Below are 24,678 nucleotides of genomic sequence, written 5' to 3' on the forward strand. Positions count from 1 at the left end.
TTCAGCGTGCATGCCCCCTTCAATGCAACTGTTCCGTGCCCCCATCAATGCAGAGTTCAGCGTGCGAGCCCCTTTCAATGCAGAGCGCCACAGCATTGTCCCCAATCACTGCAGAGCGCCACAGCATTGTCCCCAATGATTGCAGAGCGCCACAGCATTGTCCCCCAATGATTGCAGAGCGCCACAGCATTGTCCCCCAATGATTGCAGAGCGCCACAGCTTTGTCCCCCAATGATTGCAGAGCGCCACAGCATTGTCCCCCAATGATTGCAGAGCGCCACAGCATTGTCCCCCAATGATTGCAGAGTGCCACAGCATTGTCCCCCAATGATTGCAGAGTGCCACAGCATTGTCCCCCAATGATTGCAGAGCGCCACAGCATTGTCCCCAATGATTGCAGAGTGCCCACAGCATTGTCTTCCAATGATTGCAGAGTGCCACAGCATTGTCCCCCAATGATTGCAGAGCGCCAGCATTGTCCCCCAATGATTGCAGAGTGCCACAGCATTGTCCCCCAATGATTGCAGAGCGCCACAGCATTGTCCCCAATGATTGCAGAGTGCCCACAGCATTGTACCCCAATGATTGCAGAGTGCCCACAGCATTGTCCCCCAATGATTGCAGAGCGCCACAGCATTGTCCCCCAATGATTGCAGAGTGCCCACAGCATTGTCCCCCAATGATTGCAGAGTGCCACAGCATTGTCCCCCAATGATTGCAGAGTGTCAGCGTGCGTGCTCCGTTCAAACTTACCTGGCGGTGGCGCGGCTTAGCTTCTTCCTCCTCTTCTGCGGCGGGTCCTTCTCCCTCGTCGTCTCGGGGGCGGGAACCGGCGGGCGGCCTCTCCTCTTCTCTGAGCGGCGGTGACGGTGAGTGATTGACGCACGCACCGGCACCGCCCCCATTGCGACGTCAGCGATATCCTGGATGATGATTGGTCCAGGCTTTAGACTGGACCAATCACAGCCAGGATATCAGAAAGTGGGGGTGTCCAACCGCAAAGACTTGCGCCCAGGATACCCCCCTACCTCCCCAGAAGGCAGCCAATCGGTGCCTCTTCTGGGAGGTAACCCCACCCCCCCCCCCCCCCAGCCACCAGTTCCTTGGGTTCAGGCCGGCGAACCCAATTTTTTTTTTTGAACAACTTTATTTGTTCGTTTTGTTTTTTTTTTTTTTCGTTTTTTTTTTCTTTTTTTTTTAGGGGTAGGGGGGGCGGCGCCCTGGCGCCCCCTATGCACGGGCCGCCACTAATTGACACCCCCAGCCATTCGCATATTGCAGTGAACTACCTGTGAGTTGAATGCGATGTGGGAACCCGCAGTGGATTCGCAGGGTTCCCGCATTGCATATGTGTGAACCGACACTTAGTGCACATCAGCAGAGAAACAGGAATAGAGGGGACAATGTGGTCTTATATTGAAAATCTCAGGCAATGTCTGAGGATGTGGTCAGTCTCTGGTGAGGAGATGGTTAATATAATTGATCAGGGAGGCCTTATAAGCTCCCCTATAATCCCTCCCTCCATAGAGAGACTTCTGTCCGGTCATGTCTCTGAAGGGTGGACGAGGCAGGTTGTGGGATGTGGGCAGCCTGGATCATCAGTGGAAAGGTAACTCACCTGTCTGTGAACTCTTCTCTGTGTATTGCTGTTAGATAATCCATCGTCTCTGTATCCTTAAAGTTTTGGTAGACAATGAAATGGATTTCTTCAGAGGGATTGTTTTTTTTTTTTTTTTTCCTTTGCTCTAAAGATGCATTTTTACCCCCCCCCCCCCTTTATTTCCCTCCTATTTAAAAAAAAAAAAAAAAACATTGCTGCAGTGAGTACTAATGGCTTACCCCACAGCAGGTGTAGTTGGTTTATTCTGTGTAGCTAATATAATAAAATGGTAATCTGTGTTTTGCAAATGTGCAAGCTATAATTCGTTCTAAGGATTGTGTGCATGTGTTAGGGGTGTCTTAAATTTTTTTTTTTTTTTTTTTTTTGGGGGGGGGGAGTTTGGGTTTTTGGAGGGGGCTTGTAATGGTGGGGGGTTTGGGTTTTTGGAGGGGTTTGTAATGGAGGGGGGTTTGTAATGGTGGGGGTTTGGGTTTTTGGAGGGGGGTTTGTAATGGTGGGGGTTTGGGTTTTTGGAGGGGTTTGTAATGGAGGGGGGCTTGTAATGGAGGGGGGCTTGTAATGGTGGGGGTTTGGGTTTTTTGGAGGGGGTTTTAATGGTTGGGGTTTGGGTTTTTTGGGTGGGGGATTTGGGTTTTTTGGAGGGGGCTTGTAATGGTGGGGGGTTTGGGTTTTTGGAGGGGGTGTGTAATGGTGGGGGTTTGGGTTTTTGGATGGGTTTGTGATGGTGGGGGTGTACAATGATGGGTGTGTGCGTATGGTGGGGGTTTGGGGTTTTTGGAGGGGTGTGTGGTCGGTTTTGGTGTGTACCATTTGTATGCAGATGTATAGCATTTCCTTAATACAAGAAAAGAGTGGACCAAGGCAATAAACAAACAGGTGATATATAAAATGTTAAATAAGATGCCTTTTTTTTTTTTTTCTCTTTGCTGTGTTTTTTTTCAATAAACCTGCACTTTTCAAATAACTATTTTTAACCCTTTAAGGGTCTTTTCACACAAATGATCCAATCGGATCCGCCTGTCAGTGTTTTTTTTTTTTTTTAGGTGGATCTGATCGGAACTTCCATGCATCCCTATGGGGCAGCGGATGTCAGTGGAGACATGTCCGCTGACACCACTTGCTATCCGATTCTGATCCTGTCTGTGAAATCTGAATGAATGGCAACCCTATTTTCCATCTGTCCAGAGGATTGGATGAGAATGGGCAGGTGGTCCGTTCTCATCCGATTTCCCCATAGAGAAGAGTGGGGATCTGATGGCTGCCTCATCCACACACAGAGCGGAGACGGAGCTGTTATCTGCATGCTCAGTGGGGATTGTTGGATCATTTTTTTTTTTTTTTTTTTTTTTTTTCCCCTGCTGAGCAGCACGGAGGCGGACCATGTGAAAGGACCCCAAGTCAACCCCTTTGAGCGTCTTATTGGTGCTGCATAGCTGTAAGCACAAATCGGTGGCTGATACGTTCTGTACATTCCAAACATTTGAAAAGGCTTTTCTTATTAAAGTTTCCTTTTAAAAATTGTAGAACATCAAAGCAAATCCTTCTTATAGAATCAGAAATTTGTGTGGGGGGATTCAAATTCCAATTTTGCGTATAAAGGTTGGTGGGCTCACCACAAACTTTTGGCCTCTTGAGAAACCCAAACCATTGATTTTCTCTTTGGATAGAGTGAGGAAGGTTTTCATTGCAGTCTGCCCCCCCCCTGTACTGGGGATATTTGCCCTGTCCTGGTGTCACTGGGGCAAAAAGTGGTGGGGAATTAAAAAATTGGGGACAGTTGCCACTGAAATGGGAAATGGGAGTGTGGACGTCTGTCTCCAGGGTAGAAAATGAAGAGTTCCCTTTTTGTAACAGCCAGCTGATAAAGGACTGGCTTTAACACTTTCCTACTCTATCCAAAACTAGAAAGGGCATTTTTGCTAGAAATTTGCTTTTGCTATGCGTTTTGTTACTCTTTTAATTTTTATTTCTTTTTGTTTTCTTTTGCAGCAATGGGTTCCAGGCTTCTTCTGCATATCTTTGTTCTCCTGTGCCTTAGTGGTAAGTGATTCTGCTTAAGTTAGCTTGGTGCAAAATGTCACCAAGGGACACTTAATCTGTATTTGGATAACACGAAACAAGTTTCCAAAGGAGTTTTTATCATTGCGGACCAAGTCTTTTTTGGAACTTTTTGTTTAAAAGTTTAAATTTGTATTTATTGCTAGAAAATTACTTGGAACCCCAAATGCTTTATGATTTTCTTAGCATTATTTATTAGCTTTATTTGCATTATTTTTATTAGCTTTATTTGCTTTATTTTTATTTTATTTGCTTTAGTTTTATTTTATTTTTATTAGCTTTATTTGCTTTTTTATTGGCTTTATTTTTATTAGCTTTATTATTGGCTTTATTAGCTTTATTATATTAATTTTTATTAGCTTTATTTGCATTTTTACTAGCTTTATTTGCATTTTTATTTGCTTTATTTTTTGCTTTATTTTTATTTGGTTTATTATTGGCTTTATTTTTATTATTGGCTAGTTTATTAGTTTATTATTATTATTATTATTATTATTATTATTAACCTAAAGAGATCCCAATTTCTTTTGTAGAATGTAAAACATTACGCCAAGTAAATAGATACCGACAAGTCATGATTTAAAATTGCCGAATTCTGACAAACTTCAGCGCTTAAAAAAAAAAAAAAACTCCAAAGGCAACGCATTAAAATTTTTACAGGTTGCCATTTTAGAGTTGGAGGTCTTGTAATTATTGCTCTCACTTTAATGATCATAGCAATACCTCACGTGTGGTTTAAACACTTTTTACGTATGCAGGTGCAACTTCGTATGTGTTCACTTCTGCAGGGAGGGATTGGGTGCTTTAAATTTTTTTTTTTTTTTTTTTTTTAACGTGTCGGTTTTTTTCCTTTTACAAGAGATGTACACATCCCTTGTGATCAAAATAAGCATGGCAGGCCCTCTTGAGAGATCTGGGTTCAAAAAAGACCCCAAACCTCTCATTGATCTTTAAAAGCAGAAGGCCAAAAAAATTAGCCACTCACATAAGGTAGGAAAAAAGTGCATATCAAGCTTAAGAGCTGGCATCCATGAGTACCTGAATCGTCTGAAGCAGATGGGAGCAACGCCACCAGTGTTAAGCTGGATACACACTATACAACTTTTGTTGGTAGATTGAACTTCAACTATGTAGTACAAGGGCCGTCCTGCTTGCATACAAATTGAAAAAGTTTAGTTCTGACCTTATATTACATGGCTTTGGTAAATCTAAAGAAAATGTTATAGTGTGTATCTGGCATTAGGAGATACACAGGCTCAAAACCAGAGAATACATCAGCTCAGGAGCAAGTCTGACAGCATGGAAACTTGGCTGATATCAGATAAAGGGGGCATTGCTATGCGTTTTCGAGGTGTAAGAAACGCAAGTGGCCCTACATGTAAACCCATGATACATGGTCAAAAAATATTCCAGGGTAATGGAAAAAAACTTCTCCATCACAAGTTGTTCCCAATTTGTGATATACAGTTTGTCCGGTTCGTGTGGGCTTTATATGTAGATGCATGATCACAACCCTTCATGCGAGGTTTGTGGAGGTAGGTAAAGAGCATCACCAGACACTTTGTTGAGCTTTATGGGATGCTCACGTATCTCCAACACTGGTGTTGATCCCATCTCCTTTAGATCACCCAGGTGCTCAGGGGATGACTGTTTTTAACCACTGCCCGCCCTATAGGCGATTGACGTCGGGAAAGTGGTTGCATTATCCTGACCGGACGTCATATGACGGCGGCAGGATAATGCGCTCTGCGTGCCCCCCGGGGGGCGCGCAGAAGGGCGATCGGTGATGCGGCGTGTCAGTCTGACTCCCCGCATCTCCGATCTCAGGTAAAGAGCCTACCGATGTAGGCTCTTTATCATGTGACCAGCCATGTCCAATCACGGCTGGTGGCGTAGTACACAGGAAGAGCCGTTGATCGGCTTTCCTCAGTACATGCCTGACAGGCACGAGTAAAGGAAATCTGATCTGCGGCTCTCCTGACAGGGGGGTCTGCACTGCTAATCAGATCATTATTACCAGGGCATACCCTCGGGGGGGGGGGTGCCACTAGAACCCCCAGGGATGCCCACTATGGCCACCAGGGATGGCAATCAGGGTTCAGGAAGCCCCCCAATGCCCTCCCTATCAGTGCTGCCTGCCAGTGCCCTCCCCATCAGTGCTGCCCACCAGTGCCCATCATTGCCATCTATTAGTGCCCGTCAGTGACGATCAGTGCTGCCTATCGGTGCCCATAAATCAAATACCACCAAAAGAAAGCTCTATTTGTGGGGGGGGAAATTACATAAATTTGTAGGTACAGTGCTGCGTGACCGCAATTGTCATTTAAAATGCAACAGCGCTAAAAGCTGAAATTGGCCCTGGCAGGAAGGGGGTAAAAGTGCCCGGTATTGAAGTGGTTAAACTTGATATGTGGCTAATTAGCATTTATTTATTTTTTTACATTAAATTACTCAGCTGCCCTTAGAAGTCCCCTCTTTTCTCCACTACCCTGCAGCTGGCAGTGGTTTTCCACTCCATGTTGGTAACTTATGCGCCTTAGAGTATTGGGGGGGCGGGGGGGGTTGCAGCAGTCTGTGGGCCTTTCCATTAGTACTGATTAGCCATAGTCGCCAATACATTCAATAAAAAAATCTAATATAGGCAAATTGCTTATTGATGGGTCCCTTTAAATTAAAGGGGAGTGGTGGTCTCTTAGGCAAGCCATCTTGTGATGGTTTCCTTTAAAGGGGAGTGGTGGTCTCTTAGGCAAGCCATCTTGTAATGGTTTCCTTTAAAGGGGAGTGGTGGTCTCTTAGGCAAGCCATCTTGTGATGGTTCCCTTTAAAGGGGAGTGGTGGTCTCTTAGGCAAGCCATCTTGTGATGGTTTCCTTTAAAGGGGAGTGGTGGTCTCTTAGGCAAGCCATCTTGTGATGGTTCCCTTTAAGCCATCTTGTGATGGTTCCCTTTAAGCCATCTTGTGATGGTTCCCTTTAAGCCATCTTGTGATGGTTCCCTTTAAGCCATCTTGTGATGGTTCCCTTTAAGCCATCTTGTGATGGTTCCCTTTAAAGGGGAGTGGTGGTCTCTTAGGCAAGCCATCTTGTGATGGTTTCCTTTAAAGGGGAGTGGTGGTCTCTTAGGCAAGCCATCTTGTGATGGTTCCCTTTAAGCCATCTTGTGATGGTTCCCTTTAAGCCATCTTGTGATGGTTCCCTTTAAGCCATCTTGTGATGGTTCCCTTTTAAAGTGAAAATGTAATCACCTAGGAAAGCTGCCTATTGAATAGTAGTCACCTAAAGTATATTTTCATTTTCTCCTTAGGTTATGCATCTGCAGAGGATCCAGGCACCGACTTCGCCTTCGTCTTTATGCATAACGTCCTTCCCAATGGCAGGGACCTTCGTTTAGAAGTTCTTCTCACTGCATTCTTCCCTAACACTCAAGCCACCATCCAATTGCCAAACAAAGATTACAGCCGGGTTGTCCCGCTAGCACTTGAACTTCCTTTGGCTGTTGAGCTGCCAGCGGAAACAGAGATTCTTTATTCCACCCGATCGAACAACATTGTACTCATCACTTCAAACAAACCAATATCTGTAGTGGCCACCAATAGCAAGTATTATAAAACCAGTGTAACTGTTATATCTCCGATAGCGGATTGGGGAACAGACTATTATGTTTTGACACCTGATATTGGCCCTGAAGTTTCATTCCAACAGATGGCAATAGTTAACGGCCCTCAACCCAACTTTGTCTCCATCCTTTTGAGGGGAACGGTTGAGTTTGAGAACTCAATCTACCTTGCTGGAGATCATCTCAATTTGACTCTAAATCCCTGGGAAACGGTGCAGCTCCAAGCTAATGGAAGTTTGACTGGGAGCCATGTTCTGTCGCAGGAGCCCATAGCCTTATTTTCAGGACGTACATGTGCCGAAATGCGTGGAAGGTGTCAAGTTTGTTTTCAACTTCCTCCAGTATCAGCTTGGGGTTCTCAATTTGTGTACCCACCGCTGCCTTTCCAAAAGTCTTCCAGTAAAATCTACATTCTTGCAGCAACCGAGACTGAAGTAAACGTTGTACGTGGGTTCAACATGACCGATCTGACGACGACGCCTGGGTTGGTGAAAGAATTGGAGTTTGACCCAATGATGAAGCTTCTCATTAGAAGTCCTGGAAAAATTCTGGTCTTTCTGTATATTGATGAAAATCTCTTTCAGCCTTCCGAGGGTTTTCTTTTTAACCTTGTGCCAAGAGAAAATGCCTGTTCTTCCTATTCCATTGTATGGGTACCTGGGTTTAGTCACACTTTATTAGTGGTTGCCCAAGAAGATGATCGAGAAAGACTGCAGCTAAATCGCAAGGAACTGCCCCAGTCACATTGGAAAAATATTTCTGGAACAGACTTGGTCTATACGCTTTTGCCTCTTGATGGAAGAAGTGCATACTATTCCATGTACAACCCTCAACGTGTGTTTGGTGCAAGCATATTTGGCACAGCAGAGATGAACACATATGTGGCATTTGGAGTTTGCTTGGATAAAGGTATACCATTAAAATCCTTGACACCTGGTTTACATCTGTGTGGGTGGCTCCTGCTGTGGGTCTGCACCCGCCGCTGCAACCACCCGCACAGAAAAAACGCGTTGGATGCATGTAGGTGCCATTAATCTGCACTGAGAACCACACGGCTCCACCCAAAATAAGATTTAGGCCTTAGAAGACAAAGTATATCTGGAGGTTGAAGTCTGTCGAAAAAGCAGAGGTTAAACTGGTTGGAAACTTGCATGCAACAAATCTTCCTACATAAGTTGTACCTATTTATATGTAGCCCTCTCCTACAGCCTTTCAAAACACATTTTACACAGCTCTGAAAAGCAGAGGGCAGGGGTCTGGAGTCTCTCAGCGGAGCTCAGTAAGAGCTCTGAGCCTTGATTGGAGGGAAATTCTGACAAATTTTATTTTCGTTATTCAGAATTCGTAAAAGTGTTTTTACTGTAATGCAAGTATTCCAGATAACAGAAATTTGTCTGAATAGTTATTCAGAATGAACTGCATGTCTAGAGCATCTGGTTTGAATGGGACCCTTTCATTCTTAAGCTAGACCATTTGGTTTGATTGGGCCATAACTGTACCCACATTATTTGTGGTTGACAGCTCTCCATGAAGCTCGGCATTCGTATGTGTACTGGGCACGCTACAGAGTACCCCAATGTACGCTTCCAAATTTGGAATCAACGCTAATGCACAATTTTGTTTTTTTTTAGAATGTGGATTTCACTAAAACTCAAAAGTTTAGCTGGAACATAGACCACGTGTTCTGAAATGCATGAATATTTTTAAGCGGGCTTTCACCCTCCCTAGCATGATCCTTTCTCTCTACCCCTCCTTTCCTCTGCTGAAATGGGGGGGTTTTTGTTGGGTTCCCCATGCATGTCACTCACCTCAGGCAAATGATGTGCCTCTTGTATATGTACGTCGCATAGCCTTCCATTCAAGAACCGAAGGGGATGGACCCGGGTCCATCCCCTTCGGTTCTTGAGTGGAAGGCTAGGTCCATCCCCTTCGGTTCTTGAGTGGAAGGCTAGGTCCATCCCCTTCGGTTCTTGAATGGAAGGCTAGGTCCATCCCCTTCGGTTCTTGAATGGAAGGCTAGGTCCATCCCCTTCGGTTCTTGAGTGGAAGGCTAGGTCCATCCCCTTTGCTTCTTGAGTGGAAGGCTAGGTCCATCCCCTTTGCTTCTTGAGTGGAAGGCTAGGTCCATCCCCTTCGGTTCTTGAGTGGAAGGCTAGGTCCATCCCCTTCGGTTCTTGAGTGGAAGGCTAGGTCCATCCCCTTCGCTTCTTGAGTGGAAGGCTAGGTCCATCCCCTTCGCTTCTTGAGTGGAAGGCTAGGTCCATCCCCTTCGCTTCTTGAGTGGAAGGCTAGGTCCATCCCCTTCGCTTCTTGAGTGGAAGGCTAGGTCCATCCCCTTCGCTTCTTGAGTGGAAGGCTAGGTCCATCCCCTTCGCTTCTTGAGTGGAAGGCTAGGTCCATCCCCTTCGCTTCTTGAGTGGAAGGCTAGGTCCATCCCCTTCGCTTCTTGAGTGGAAGGCTAGGTCCATCCCCTTTGCTTCTTGAGTGGAAGGCTAGGTCCATCCCCTTTGCTTCTTGAGTGGAAGGCTAGGTCCATCCCCTTTGCTTCTTGAGTGGAAGGCTAGGTCCATCCCCTTTGCTTCTTGAATGGAAGGCTAGGTCCATCCCCTTTGCTTCTTGAATGGAAGGCTAGGTCCATCCCCTTTGCTTCTTGAATGGAAGGCTAGGTCCATCCCCTTTGCTTCTTGAATGGAAGGCTAGGTCCATCCCCTTTGCTTCTTGAATGGAAGGCTAGGTCCATCCCCTTTGCTTCTTGAATGGAAGGCTAGGTCCATCCCCTTTGCTTCTTGAATGGAAGGCTAGGTCCATCCCCTTTGCTTCTTGAATGGAAGGCTAGGTCCATCCCCTTTGCTTCTTGAATGGAAAGCTATCTGCATGTCATCAAGAGGCCCACCCACTGAACCCAGAAAAACCATGGGGCCTCTGTCAGAAAACATGGCAACATTTGGATGCAGTGACCGAGCATGAGAATATCTGTGGGTCAACACTGGATGGGTGAGTATCTAAAGTCCAGATACCACCATCAGGTAAGTGGGGCATACAAATGGGGAGGTTGGCCAGAGATACACTTTAGATCCTAACCCCCCCCCAAAAAAAAAGAATTTAACTTGGATTTTTTAAGTTGTGCAGATTTATGAAAACTCCACCAAATTTAAGTCTGAGATTTGTTTTACAAATGGCTTCATTTCTCTTGGTCTGAACTTTTGCAATGGTATATTGTGCCACTGCCTCTGTCAATGTCCTAAAGAAAATGGTGTGTTCATTGGTGGGATTCACCCAAAATATTCTAAACTGTGACGAGACCATTAGAAAGGTAAATCCATAAATTTAGCTTTGTTAAGCCTTGTACACAAGCACCGATTGTTGGCCGACCGATCGTCTTTTGTCCAGTGTTGGTTGAAATGTGCTCTAGACTGCACACGAATTATATCGGCCAACTTCAGAAGTGATGTCATGTGCTGGTTAACTTTCCGTGTGTTTTTTCTTCTGAGCATGCCCAGTCTTGCTCATCTGATTTTTGTCTGCCGAAATCTGTACTGACTGACAAACAATCGGCCGTTCTGTTGACGGCCAACAAATTTTATAGCATGCACAGCAGATTTTGTTCGGCCGAAAAGTCGCAGTCGGTTGTCGGAATCCTCATACTAACAAGCCGACAATCGGCCGATTGGACGTTGGCCGAAAATTCACAGCCAACAATCGTTGCGTGTGTACGAGGGTTTATAGTCACATTGGTTGGAAGGAACTGAATTCTGGAGGTGGTATCTCACTATTATGAAAAATGGCAACTCGGTGTATACTCCTCTAGAAGAACTTGATTTTCTACATGTAAATTAGTGTACAAAATGTTTAAATGTAGCAAATGATGATCTAATATCCATCATTTCACTATGGACAAAGCATTGGGGATAGAACATCCAGCCTGTGCACCAGTCCCTAGCACAGAATCTTGGATTGAGCAGTAGAGCTGGGGTATGATAGGTGTTTTTTTGTTTTTTACTGGTATCTCACCATTGTACATTAGAGTTAAGGTCAACCGTCCATTCTGTTTAACAAAACTGAAAGGGGGGTGTTTATGCTGTTATGACTCCATAATGTATTTTTTTTTTTCCCCCTCTTTGCCAGTACGCAGTCTATGTGGTTTTGAATGTCCTAATGAGCTACTATGCCAACAATCTGCATGCATTTCTCCCGAAACTCAAACCTGCGTGGCGTGGGGAAGGACACATTTGCAAACATTCCAGGGAAACCAGCATTTTCAAATGGGTGACTGCCCACTCCTTCTTCTTGCTTGTCGAGGAGATGCCTCAAGTTCTGGCCCATTCTATTTGGAGCGAAGGGCTGACTACCAATTCACAATAAAGCTGGAGGTGTTTGAGCAGAGGCTTGAGATTTCTACTGAAAGTCCAGGCACTGTGCTGGTAAGTAAAGGCTTAACTTTCCAACAGCTACTTCCACAAAGCATAACTTTTAAGTTGTTGATGTGCAACGCATCTGAAAATGGGTGGTCTGTTTCACAATGCTTTCATTTTGTAATACAAACTGGAAAAGGAGACCCTTCTTTTAGATTTAAATTTTTAACTTGCATGTTTAAATTCAAATAGCGCTAAACCAGCCTTTAACTAATCATGCAACCCATATGGTTAACTAAAGGGTTGCATTGGCAACCCTATGCCTCAAAGTGGTCAGAAGGAGCTTTACCCCATGACTCTACATAAAATGGCATTTTACACCCCTGATGAAGCCTTGCTTTTAGGGGACACATTGGGTTAACAGGTCTGTTTTTAATCTTTATTTTTTATTATGGGTGTGACGGTACTCACCGTCACTGGGTATGAAAGACACTATGTGGGGCCCTTGGAGTAATGTTACTTTGGATTCAAGTCTGTCTCCCCAAGACAGCAAGACCGTAATTAGCAGATGCTAATATCAGCTCAACCACCTGTCTTCCAGACATTGTTGAAAGACATTGAATATGCTGATTTACTCACCTGTTATCTACTGTAGGTTCTGTGTTTACACTTATGATAATGTGTATTGTAATGCATGAGCACGAGGATGGCAGTCTGCTAGTTGGCTCAGGTTGATTAAATCATTATCTATTATTGGTGGAAAAGTAGAATACTGTTTGTTGGTGGTTCTATAGATAATTCAGGTTAATATATTTCTGTATACAATTTCATCTGCATATGATCGGGCACCTGACCTTGTGGGGTTATCTGATCAAGAGGGGGGATGTCCATCGTGTGTATGTATGTTTTATTATTTCGGTGTGAGTTTGTTCAAATAAAGGTTCCAGTCCTCTACAAGCTAAGTTCCATCTAGTTTTTGTATAGGGGGGTGGCTAGAATATCTGATACCCATGTTCAAGACTGGGGGAAGCGGAATACTGATGGAAGCCCACAAACAGTGTAGGTTGCAATTCCATTACAATGGGCACTTGGATTTATTGGGACAATGTAGATTTAGTTGGAGGAAAGAGTGTGGGGTGTTTTTTGTGGACTGGGTGAGATACTGGCTGGATAGGGAGTGCATTCCCTTTCCAGGCTAGAAGGGTACTGTGGAATATTTTGATGGGCAGCTTGGGCCTTGTAGTAACCTTCAGTATCAATTACTGCCTTTGGGTTGTGGTATGTGGCCAGGATGCTGACCCTACCATATACGCATCTCCAGACAGATTGACCAACAGCAGTTAAAGATACTTGCTGTCTGGTTGTATCCCTATAATGAAGGCAGTTGTATATCTGTTCCATCATGTATTTTTGCACTAATCTCACATTGCCCTATAAGTAATACACTTGGCATTCTTAGGGCTTCCTTTAATTTTTTTTTTATTCTAGATTTTTAGACAGTTTATGAATAAAAATGAAGCTTTAGGTCATGGTGGGTATAGCATAACCCTGCAGATGAATCTTTTTTCCAGCAGTTCTGTCAGCCAGGGATTGGTTCCATTCTACCCTCATTACGCATACTCAGTTTCTGGGCATGAGGGTGCTCACAAAGTCTAACACCAGCTTTTAAACACCCAAGCACATATGAGGAGCTTTGGTGTGTGAAGGCAGCCCGCCAGCAGTATTGGAACAGATTTCAGAGGACATGCATACGATACATCACACTAATGGAGAACCTGTTGATCTTATACATACCTATGCCTTCCCAGTTTGTGATATCTACTATTTCTTGGACACTCTTGAGGAGCATGATGTAGACTGTGTAGATATTTGGTATTGTCCTTGCTCCTATGTGGATGTTTCTTTTTGGGGTTTTGGAGATGGTCCCCAGGTTATTTGCCAGTTGCCACCACTCTGATGGCCTACTATACAGTATTTGACAGGATCTGAGGCCCAGACAAAGAGGATCAGCCCACAAAACTCATTGGCTAAAAGAGAACCAGATCTTGAATCCAGGATAACATCACCCTGGACAGGCAGTCAAACCTTCTTTTTTTTTTTTTTTTTAACAAACCCCTTTTTATAGTTGTCTAATGTTCTAAATTTATGTACAAATTATTTTTATAGAACGTGTTGGCTCAGCGGTTAACTCAAGTACACTAATAGTCCCAAACCTCACTTCTATTTCTAGAATAGTGGGATAGTACTTCCTTAGGGTGTTTATTGGTTCACTCTACCCCCCCCCCCCCCCTCCAACAATACTTTTTTTTTTTTTTTTTAGCTAACCAAATACTTAGTTTTCAACAAATTTGAGTTCTGCTGAGTAAGTCAAGAGGTGTACAAAGGATCAAGTAGAGCTATAAATGGGGAGGAAGTTTGTTACTGTCAAGTTGTTGGGCATCCCATAATCCCTAACCCCATCCAAGTTTATCTTGTTAATAAAACTATATCTTGTTAATAAAACTATATAAAAGCAAAGCTCAAGGACTGTTATAGGTGTCTGGATGCAAGTTGGGGGGGGGGGGGAACCCTTGCATTTGAAGCCCCTTCATGGGTAGGGCTACATTTGTTTAGCTGAGAATCTGTATGAAAAGGCTTGCATGATAAGTTTGCAAAAGCCTTGAGACCCATTCACACTTTTAGAATTGGGAAACTTTTAAACCCCACCCATCCAGACCTGCAAACATTGTGGGGCAATTCATCCTCCATGCACAACTGCTAGCGTGGCTGAAAATCTTTGAGTTCTTTGCTTCGAACTGAAGATTGTTCCTCAGTGCCTACAGTTACAGTGAGGACTTTTAATGTTTACCTGGTGTGGGTTTTTATGGGGTGTGTTTTTTACCTGTTCTGAGATTTTCGTAGCGAGCAGAAAATTAAACAAGCCATTCCTGGCCTAGCTGCAGGTACTGTAAAGTAATTCATCCTGAAATATCACATCACAACAGACTGAAGTCCAGTTTCTAAGAGCTTAAAGCACCTGGTGTGTTCAGTGCCTCTGGTAATTTTAAAGATTAATTTCTCTACAGTAACTACAGCTAAAGGCCAGTGAAGGCATGTTTGTGTATTCTCTGCTTGTTCAGAATTGTATTTATTTTTTCAGTATAGGTCTGGACACAGGTGCACTTTGAGGACACACACATCTTTGGATGACCACAGTCTAGCCACAGTGGCACTTTAATGGCACTTTTCCACTGCAAGTACTGACTTGGCCCTGCTTGGCCTGGTTTGCTTTTCCACTGCTGGTACCGCATGGTACGGTGTTGGAACGGTTCGGTATGGTTTGCTTTTCCACTAAAGTAGTACTAAAGTTAAGTGGGTGGGATAGCAACGATTCTCTGACCAATCAGTGGCTAGTAGTGCCTGCATGCAAAGGATTGTGGGATATGGTACCTCTTGGAACCACAATCGAGGTGGTACTGTTTTAGAGAGCCGTTGGGTTCCATGCAGTGGAAAGGCGCCATAAATTTGCCCTATTGCTAATTTTACATGCTTGCAAGAACAAAATTTTAAAACCTACTATATACAGAGTTTTTCAAAGTGAAGAAAATCTGTTAATGCACTAACCACTGATGTCCTGTCTTCTCCTGTATAACATACTAACCATTGATGTTCTGTCTTCTCCTGTATAACACAAGTACCATATTTTTAAAGAACTTTTGTATTTTCTAGGTTAATGGAGAACTGCAGTATACCCCACTAGTCCTTGAAGATGGAAAACTAAACATAAGTTATTTTGGCTTGTATATGTCTGTGAAGACTTCCTTTGGGTTGCACGTCATCCTTGATGATCTTGGCTTTGTCCACATTCAGCTACCTCGTCTCTATTCTAGACTTCTAGCTGGCCTCTGTGCTGAACAGAACCCCACAGGATGGCCAACCTTTAATCATCTGCCTTGGGGAACAGAGAACGCCAACCTAAATTGCAGCTTGAAAAGTCCCGAACTTTGTGAGAACCTAGATATGTCCATGTTTCTCACTTTGTGTCAACAAATGGGGAATTCAGAGATATTTCAAGCTTGCCATTCCATTCTGGATCCAGTACCTTTCATTGAGGCCTGTAAGTCTGAGGTCTGTTGGACAGGCGATGTTTGCTCAGGTCTCGGTGCCTATGCATTGGATTGTGACATTGAAGGGGTGAACATGACTGGGTGGCAAAGTCTTACTGGATGTGGTAAGTTGGTTCTTGGGTTTGTAGTTTTTGAAGAGAAACTCGCCTTGTCCTCTGTAGGGGGTTGAGAGCTTGGATGTAATACTTTGAGGATTTTATATTCTGCAGATGGCTTTAGAAGTTGTCAGACAGGAGCAGAATGCCTGAAGGTCTCTGAGGTGGCAGGAACAAGGGGGTTGGGTTTTTTAATGTATGTGTAGCATTTTGTATGAAAGTACACTTAAAGCTGAACTTCTGTATGAAAGTTCAGCTCCATAATAAATACCACCTTAAACCTTGTTTGGGGTGCTTTTTTTGTGGCTTGTGTACCTCTACAGCAAGCGTAGATGAGATGGGGGGGGTGAGATTGACCCCAGCGCTATGGAGATTAAATGGTGGTGTAAGCTGCTACCAACCTACCTCTGAGGTAGTGTGCAAGATTGTTGGTGCCGGCGCTACCACATAAAAATTGTGTATACTGTGCGTTTTTAGTGAGAATAAAAATATAAAACCATAAATTCCATCCATAAAATCATAAGTGTGTTGGCTCAATCTTGTCAGGAGGCAATTACAAGATGACATGCAGCCCTTCAGTCCCAACTCCCCCCTGTATAGTGAATTTTCCCTCCGCTGGCCAGGAGATGCAATGACAGAGCACTTAAGCAAGCGTAGACACATCTGATTTTATTTCCAAGTTTCGCTCACATTTAAAGGAAGTTTGAGCGGCAAAAACTGCTTGAAACGGTTACAATTCATGGGTCAACTTAACAATAGAAAATCTCACAGAAAACAATACATGAAAAGGCCCTTGTGTCTTGTGTCTGAAATTGTGTTTTGTGGGAGAGCCGATCCGTCTGTGTTCAGCTGTCTGATGTGTTGATGTAAGCAATTCTCAATTGTGTTTAGGTGGTGTCAGTAATCTCTATGCGAAGCCTAGCTTGTTAAGTGTCCGAATGAATGGAAAGGTGTTTAAAATACACACCTATCAATGTCTTGTCATCTATATGCAAAATACAACTGCCAAGGGACCAGGGTGTATGAATGAGGTGTGTCAAATGACTCGTTAATGTCATTTGCAAGAGCCCACATTCCCTCGTAGAATGGGCCCTAGCTGAAATGTATTATGAAATATAATATTTTAGTAAGGCACGTTGATATTCAAAGTGCATATAGTGCGTTTGGTAAAACCATATAGTATCGCCACTTAAAATGCAAAGTGCTTAGTGCTGTTTATACAAATGTGTGTTAATGCACCAAGAGCTCAGTTGTGTGCCTTTAAATGATAAAACTTGCACCTGTGGATCTCCACTGGGTGCAAACAATGCTTACCGCACACTTATGGCAGGTAGATTGGTTTCCATCAGATGCTGTAACACAAAATGGCCTCCATTGCGTAGTATATAGTGTTTCAATTGAAGCAAGTTATGCATCCACTCAGTTGGGAGTTCACTTTCAGCGTGCAGGGTCCGCCGGGCTGCTTCTGCGTTCCACTGGTCTGAACCACCGCTACCGGAAGTGACGTAATAAGCCACACCCTACGCATTTCGTCACTACGACATCATCTGGAGCGTCTGAGGAGAGCAAGAAGTATTCCAAGGAGCCAATCAGTCATGCTGCAGTGCCCATGTGCTATCAAGGAGCAGACTGACATGCGTGAGCTCATCAGTCTTCTGCTTCTCCTTGTACTGTCCAGTGACACACTGGGGGGGGGGGGACCAGACCATAAGACAAAGTTTCGTTTGCTAGTTAGCAGGAATTCCATGAGACCTGGAAGTTCTTTCAAAGGGGTTTAAAAATAGTTTAGAGAGGCTGGACTAAACTGATAGTGAAGGGTTGTTCTACAGCGATTAATGCACTTGAGTGTAATTTACCACCCTAATCAACCACAACTTGTGCAATGTTTTGGTTTTAAAGGGATGAGGTGGCAACCCTAGCCCCATCCCACATGGTTTTTACCTCAAATGTCAGGAAATTGGTTGTGTGCAAGTCCCTGTCCTTGGGACCCCCTAACAATTCAAGTGAAAAGAAAGGGTAGGGAAATGCTAACACAGGTATAGGTTAAAACCCTTTACCTCCCCATCTGTCCGTCCACCAGCTAGAACCCCCCCCCCAAACCATCTAACAACCTGCCTGGACTTTGTCTGTTCTCCCTGTCTGCATGGGTTTTCCTCTAGGTACTCCAGTTTCCTCATACACTCAAAGCCCTTCTGTTAAGTAGACTGGGTCTAGAATGTGTGAATGTAAATTGGGAACCTTAGATTGAGAGCTCCTTGAGGGCAGAAACTTGGTGAATGTGCAAAAATATTTTATTTATTGTGTTGCATACATTCTCTGCACTATAAAAGGACCTGTAATAACATAAACGTGGGATGGTTTCTTCTGCCTTTGGTCCACACTTGTTTTACAGGGGGAAGCGTCTAGGATTGACACCCAACCAACTCTTATCTAAACCTTTTTTCGTGGCAGTTGTGTCCCCGCTGGGAACATAACCATTTTATAAGGGAGAGGGTGTATGGACCTCATTTTATAAGGGAGAGGGTGTATGGACCTCATTTTATAAGGGAGAGGGTGTATGGACCTCTAAAGTTTCGCAAGCATAATTCCCCCCCCCCCCCCCTCCCCTGTGTAAAGCTTTACCTTCAAGTTCTCAACCCCCAGTCTCCTTCAGTTGAGTGCTAACTATAGGTGAAAAGTGCTCACGTATGCCCCATGTATTATCTAGAATCTAGATTAACTTGGTGATTCTCATTCAAACTATAAAATGCTATAAATTTCAAATGATCAAAGATGCCAGCACTAGTCTTAAAATGCACCATTGTTAACCAACTCTTGACCTACGAATAACCTGAAAATATATATTTTTTTTCTTAGACTTCTCATGCCCACCAAACTCTTACTACTCCATGTGTGCTCCTGGTTGTCCAGCAACTTGTGGCTCCAACTCTACTTTGGACTGTCCACTCACATGTCAAGAAGGCTGTGTCTGTAATCCAGGCTACATCTTGGGTTATGGTGGCTGTATACCACCGGAAGAATGTGGGTGTGACATTGGTGGTCAGCTCTTGAAGAATGGAGAAGTCTTTTACAAAGATGACTGCCAGGTTGTCTGCGCTTGCATGCGTGGGGAAGTGATATGTGCAAATTACAACTGCTCTGCCGATGAGGAGTGCCAGACTATCGAGGGCATTACAGCATGTTATCCGCAGCCAATCCAATGTTTGGTATCTGGAGATGAACACCATACCTTTGATGGCGCCTTCTTCAGGTCCCATGGAGAATGTTCGTATATTATGGTGACGACTGAGTGCGCTTTCAGCGATATTACTGATCTCAACATTGAGTTTCAGATGAACAGAGACATGCTACTCAACAATCAATCGACTATTCCAAATATCAGGCTGAAAATCCATGGGCATACAATAATTATACAAGAATACAGTGATGGCATAGAAGTAAGTATTTTAGTTGTGTGGGGTTTATTTTTTTTTTCTCTTTTATCTCCATTTTCTATGTGTTCGGAGATCTGTATTTAAAAAGAAGAAAAGTTTTATTCAATCCATTTCTACTAACGTGAGGCAGACCCCTAGTTTTTTATTTAAATTTTTTTTTTTTCTTCTTCTCCTTTCTCTCCATTTCTATGTGTTCGGAGATCTGTCTTTAAAACTTTTTTTTTTTTTTTTTTTTTATATTTTTTTTTTTTTTTTTTTTTAGGTTGATGGCATCATATACCCATTGCCATTTGACTTGGAAAATGTGATCAGCATTTCAGGAAACTATTCTGGAAGCATCCCGTACATTCGACTAGAGGCGGAGCCTGGTTTAATCCTGATGGCTAGTCTTTCAATGGTCTGGGTCCACTTGCCATCAAGTTATGCTGGAAATATCTGTGGCCTTTGTGGCAATGCCAATGGAAATGCCAGTGATGACACTGAAGGTCGGAGCCTGCAGGATTTCTTGTCCAGTTGGATCTCCCATCAGAGCAATAGTTTGTGCAAAGCTGGCAAAGAAGTTCTTACTAGTGGCGTGGACGCCTACAATGTGACGGCCGGTGGTGTGGACGCCTACAATGTGACGGCCGGTGGTGTGGACACATACAACTTAACCGCATCATGTGATGTGATTGTAATACCCAAAGGGGCTTTTAGGAGCTGCCATGCTGTATTGGACCCAAGCTTGTTTTTTCACACTTGTCTGAATTATGCGAGAGGTGACCTTGTGGAGTTGGTGTGCTTGACTATAAAAAATTATACTTTTGAGTGCCAAACAATCGGTGTCACCGTGTACCAGTGGGAAAATGAGACTGTCTGTGGTGAGTATTGAACGACTTATCCCTATTGCTTTTGTTGATAGAGAACCCCCAACCTTGAATCTATTTTTTGGGTTTTGATTGTTTTAATCAATTTGGTAATGTCACTGCTATCCTGGCCCCTTTGCTTAAAAGTGGTTCCTAGGGGCATCCTTGGGAACCAGAGCTGTCATATAGATGTAGAAGCGGTGGAAATACCACATCTATGATTTTTGGTTCCCGTTGAACGTTGGGCTAAAGTTCAGATATTTGTCTGGAACCAAAGTTCAGTCTGTATTTGGGTTCAGACCATCCTTTTGGCTCCCCTCATATCTTTCTATAGCCAATTAAACTAGAACTATGGGCAAAACTTCATTTTGGATAGAGTAAGGGAGGGTAATAACTTGTCAGGTCACGTTTTTGTGTGGAACTAGTAATGGCGGTGATCTGCGGTTTTTGAGTAGTGCAGTGGACAGATCGGACCCCTAACTGACATTTGACCCTTTTGGGGGGACCAGTGACATTACTTCAGTAATAAAAAATATGCACTGTTACTGTAATGACACTGGCATTGAAGGGAGTTAACACAGTGGGTGATCAAAGGGTTAAAAGTAAGCCTAGGGGTGTTTATAACTTTGGGGGGGGTGGGTGCCTTTGAAATGATCAGAGACCTGTGATCCTATATAGAAGGATCAAATGAGCTCTGATCGTTCCAGGGAGAACTGTCAGCTGTTTACAACATCTGACTGTCCTCTCTCAGCGGGGAGTGATCGCAGTGGCCGGAGGCAATCGGAGCCGCTGGCCCCATGCATCAGAGTCCCCGCTGCCGAGTGGGGGCAGGCTCGCAAACTAAATGGATCTACGACGGTTCGCGCAGGAGGGGCTTCCTGCCGCGGGCGGTCATAACAGGTTAATTACAGGTTCTGAGGCTAATAATAATAATGCACAGAAGGCACTTAGTGAGTTTACCACCTTAATCAGCCTCAGAACCTGGTGTAATTCATGTGTCCTGGTTTAAAGGGATGAGGTGGCAACCCTAAATGGTAGGTAGTACAAATGCAAAATCCTGATGCAGGAGTGTGGACTCTAATGTCTATCATTTTACAGGATCCATTGGAACTTTATTGCATGATGAAGCACCACAAGCTGTTCATCCAACGCAGTCTACTGTAGAAACAAGTTCTCCACCCAGCAGCAGCAGAGAACCTAGAACTTTATTGCATGATGAAACACCACAAGCTGTTCATCCAACGCAGTCTACTGTAGAGACAAGTTCTCCACCCAGCAGCAGAGAACATTTTAACCAAGGTGACCCAAGTAAAGTCATCTGCTTGTATCAAAGTGCCTTCCAAGATGCCCTACCTGAAGGTTCATCGGCTGATTCGCTTTATCCTGTGGAGTGTTCCTTGCTCTTGGCTTTGGTGCACAATGCTACGGAACTGGAAGATTTTTCTATCAGGGTAGAGCGTGTGATTGGATCCAACCAAAGCGTATCAAACCTAGTAATGGAGGTCTATGGGTTGCACATCCTGGTACCATTAGGGTTAGAACAAATTTTGGTAAGTCATGTATAGAGCTCTACTTTGGTTTTTGGGGGGATTTCATTCGGATATTTCTGTAGATTTGCAGAGAATTGGGTCTTTATACGTTGAGCTTTTAAGTCAATGAAATGTGTTGCGTTGAACTCCAGGCAGATTTAAGACACCCTTTTGAATGAATGCAATTCTTCTAACACATTACATTTATTTTGGCTTGGTGTTGGCCTCTTGCAGTTACTGTACAGCAGAGCTCAGTACGGGAGACGGAGTGTCAGCCCAAGGAGCCAATGAGCTGTGATGCAGTGTCTCTGTACTTAGAAGGCACATGCTGATGGAGAGCACAGATGAGCTCATTGGGTTTTCTGCTTCTTTCACTGTCCAGTCTCTCGTTGAAGGGACGAGCTGTAGGTAACACTGCAGCAGACAGTCTCCTGCCCTGCTAAATGGGTCTTTGATATTTAGCACAGCTGTGTAAATTGCAAGGCTGGATATACAAATACAAATCCATTGGCAGGTAACAACTCCTTATAGGTATTTCATGTGTGCATTTAGCTGTTGGCCAGTAGTTCAGGTTTAACGGTAAACTGTTTCAGTTGCAGCCAATAGATGGCTGGGACCATTGGAACCAGTTGGGGGGGGGGGGGGGGGGACCAGTGGCACCGGGGGTTGACCAGTGGGGGGCCTAGTACTCCAGAGGCCAGATGTAGGCAAACGGCTGCTGTTTGGAGACCACTCACTTAGTTCATTGCAGTGCCTTTTGACAAGCATCCATGAAGGTGTGCTTGATGCATCACTGCAATACACGGGTGCAGCCAGCCTCGGATCACTCGCTAGGCCCAGGGCCATCTTACTGAATGGGCGTGTTGCCCGGGGGCCCCACCTTCCAAGCGCCCCAGCCAAGCATTAGTCCCGACTCCCATGTGAATCCCACCGCCGAACTTGGCAGGTAGCAAGCGCCTGTCGGCCCTGAGCTGCTGTCAGGCCACTTGGGCCGTGGAGGGGGAGCCCAAAACTGCAGGAATGCCTGTCCCTTCCACGGAAAAAGGCGCACACAGGACAGTCGAGTCACTTCCATCCGTGTGTTCACCGGAGGACCCAGCCTCTGAACTTGGAAGCTGCCCTTAGCCTGGCACTGCTGTACCAATAAATATAGCCTTAACGATGATTTGCATTTTTATTCTCATGGATGATTGTGTAGGCAGGGCCCCAGTACACTGCATTGCCCGGGGGCCTATAATGCTCTTAAGATGGAACTGGCTAGGCCCAGCTCTCTAACCTGCCAAGATCACGAGATGCCATGACCGAATGTCAACTTTTTGTCCTGGTTAAATCTAACAATTGGAAATTAATGGAAGGCCAATAGGGTAATATTGATTTGACAGTCTCAAATTTGGATAAATATACATTTGGGGAAGGGCCACAGATTTGCACAATGCAGTAAAAAATAAGCTTTAAAGCGAACTGGGAAATTACAGATTATGCATTAGGCATATGTTCTAAATGTCCCCCTGACACCTTAAATGCACTGAAGACGGTACTATGATGGCCCTTGGCTGCTCTAGTGAAGAGTACAAGGTGTCGAATATTATACGCCCTTGTTTTTTACTGCAGTGATGCATGCTTACATCTACTCCAGAGGGGTTTGTTTTACTCCCAATAAGGAAGGGCAGTAGCATGACCTCCTTTATGGAGAACAGACTACTGCAACATCTAGATTTTTCCAAGAAAGGTCTTTGTACAATATGATTCTCATTCTGCTAGAAATGTCTTGTCCATTGTCTGACTGTGATCATCTCCAATTCCTCATAAGCTCTCTGGCTTTCCTAGGTAAACCGAAACCTGACAAGGCTTCCATTTTCCTTGGCTTCAAGCAAGGTCAAAATGTGGTTTGAGTACTCAAATTTAATCCTACAGACAGACTTCGGACTCATCGTGAAGTTCAGCATGGGTGGTGAGGTCTCCATATTGGCTCCAGCTGACTACCAGAACAACTTATACGGCTGGTGTGTCAAGCCAGGGTTCACCAACGTATTGCCCTTAGACCAGTACCTGTGTGTTAGGACTGAAGGAGAACATTGGAGCTGTGAAAATGAGACCATGTACTATCATGGCTGCAGTCTTTTGTTGGATGAAGAAGGCCCGTTTCAAGGCTGCCATGAGCTCTTTCCTATGGGTTATTACATGGAGTGCCAAAGAATCTTTTGTGAGAGTGGTGGAGACCAACTTGCAGTCTGTGAAGTTTTCCAAGAGGTTACAAGAATCTGTCAAGCACAAGGTGCAATTATTCCACCATGGAGGAACAATACCTTCTGTTGTAAGTAATCTTTTATGCAACCCTACCCCCACAGAAGCTGGTAATTTAGGCCTATTTTCCCCTACTCGCAGCATACACAGCCAGACCCACGTGTGGGTAGGGTGCAGCATGGTGGTGTGGCAATAACAGTCAAAGTGTGATTTAAAAGAACTTTTATTGAAATGAGGAAAAGACAGTTCACAATGGACCCAACCGTGAATGCTCTCACAGATCCAGCAGTGTGCAGAGCCGGTTTTAGCCGAACTGACCTTGCCTGTTAGCCAGGCCACTCTGTCCCTCCTGTCTCGTGCCAAAACAGAAAGATGCAGAGGGAGGGTTGCAAGTCCTTTGATTTCCCTGCCACTAGTTCTGTCCCAACCAGGTGGGGTACCTGTCCCTACTCTGCTCGTACAATGCATGCCAAACCTGGGTATCAGAGCCTGAAATAGGCTCTGGCTAGCCCAAGATAGCTGCCAGTCACATGGGGCAGCAGCATTTGATTGTCACGCTTTCTCAGTGACCCAGGAAACTAGGGTTGTACTGATACCTTTGCGGTGCAATTTAAGCAAAGTGAATAGGCTTAAAATTGCATCGCAAAGAATAGCATGTGATTTTTAACAGGGAATGTGGTGCAATTCCTGTCTGAATCGCATGCAGTTCCCCCCCCCCCCCCCGCCAGGCTTATCATATTGACTTCAGCCTAGGTTTACGCAGGAGCAGTGGCAGAAACC

The 24,678-nt window shown here is 44.4% G+C and overlaps 1 protein-coding gene across 1 annotated transcript; it reads left to right on the forward strand.

The window, feature by feature from the left end:
- Nucleotides 1–3,612: 3,612 nt before the first annotated feature.
- LOC309569038 (IgGFc-binding protein-like) lies at nucleotides 3,613–23,976 on the forward strand (the record flags this gene model as incomplete). Its single annotated transcript, XM_082274799.1, has 8 exons — nucleotides 3,613–3,661; nucleotides 6,982–8,202; nucleotides 11,419–11,714; nucleotides 15,354–15,855; nucleotides 18,703–19,283; nucleotides 19,543–20,140; nucleotides 21,224–21,675; nucleotides 23,482–23,976. 8 exons carry the CDS (start codon nucleotides 3,613–3,615, stop codon nucleotides 23,974–23,976), a joined length of 4,194 nt encoding a protein of 1,397 aa, XP_082130925.1.
- Nucleotides 23,977–24,678: the final 702 nt, after the last annotated feature.

This window comes from Pelophylax lessonae (assembly GCF_965119305.1).
Source record: "Pelophylax lessonae genome assembly, chromosome: 12".
Taxonomy (NCBI): Eukaryota; Metazoa; Chordata; class Amphibia; order Anura; family Ranidae; genus Pelophylax; species Pelophylax lessonae.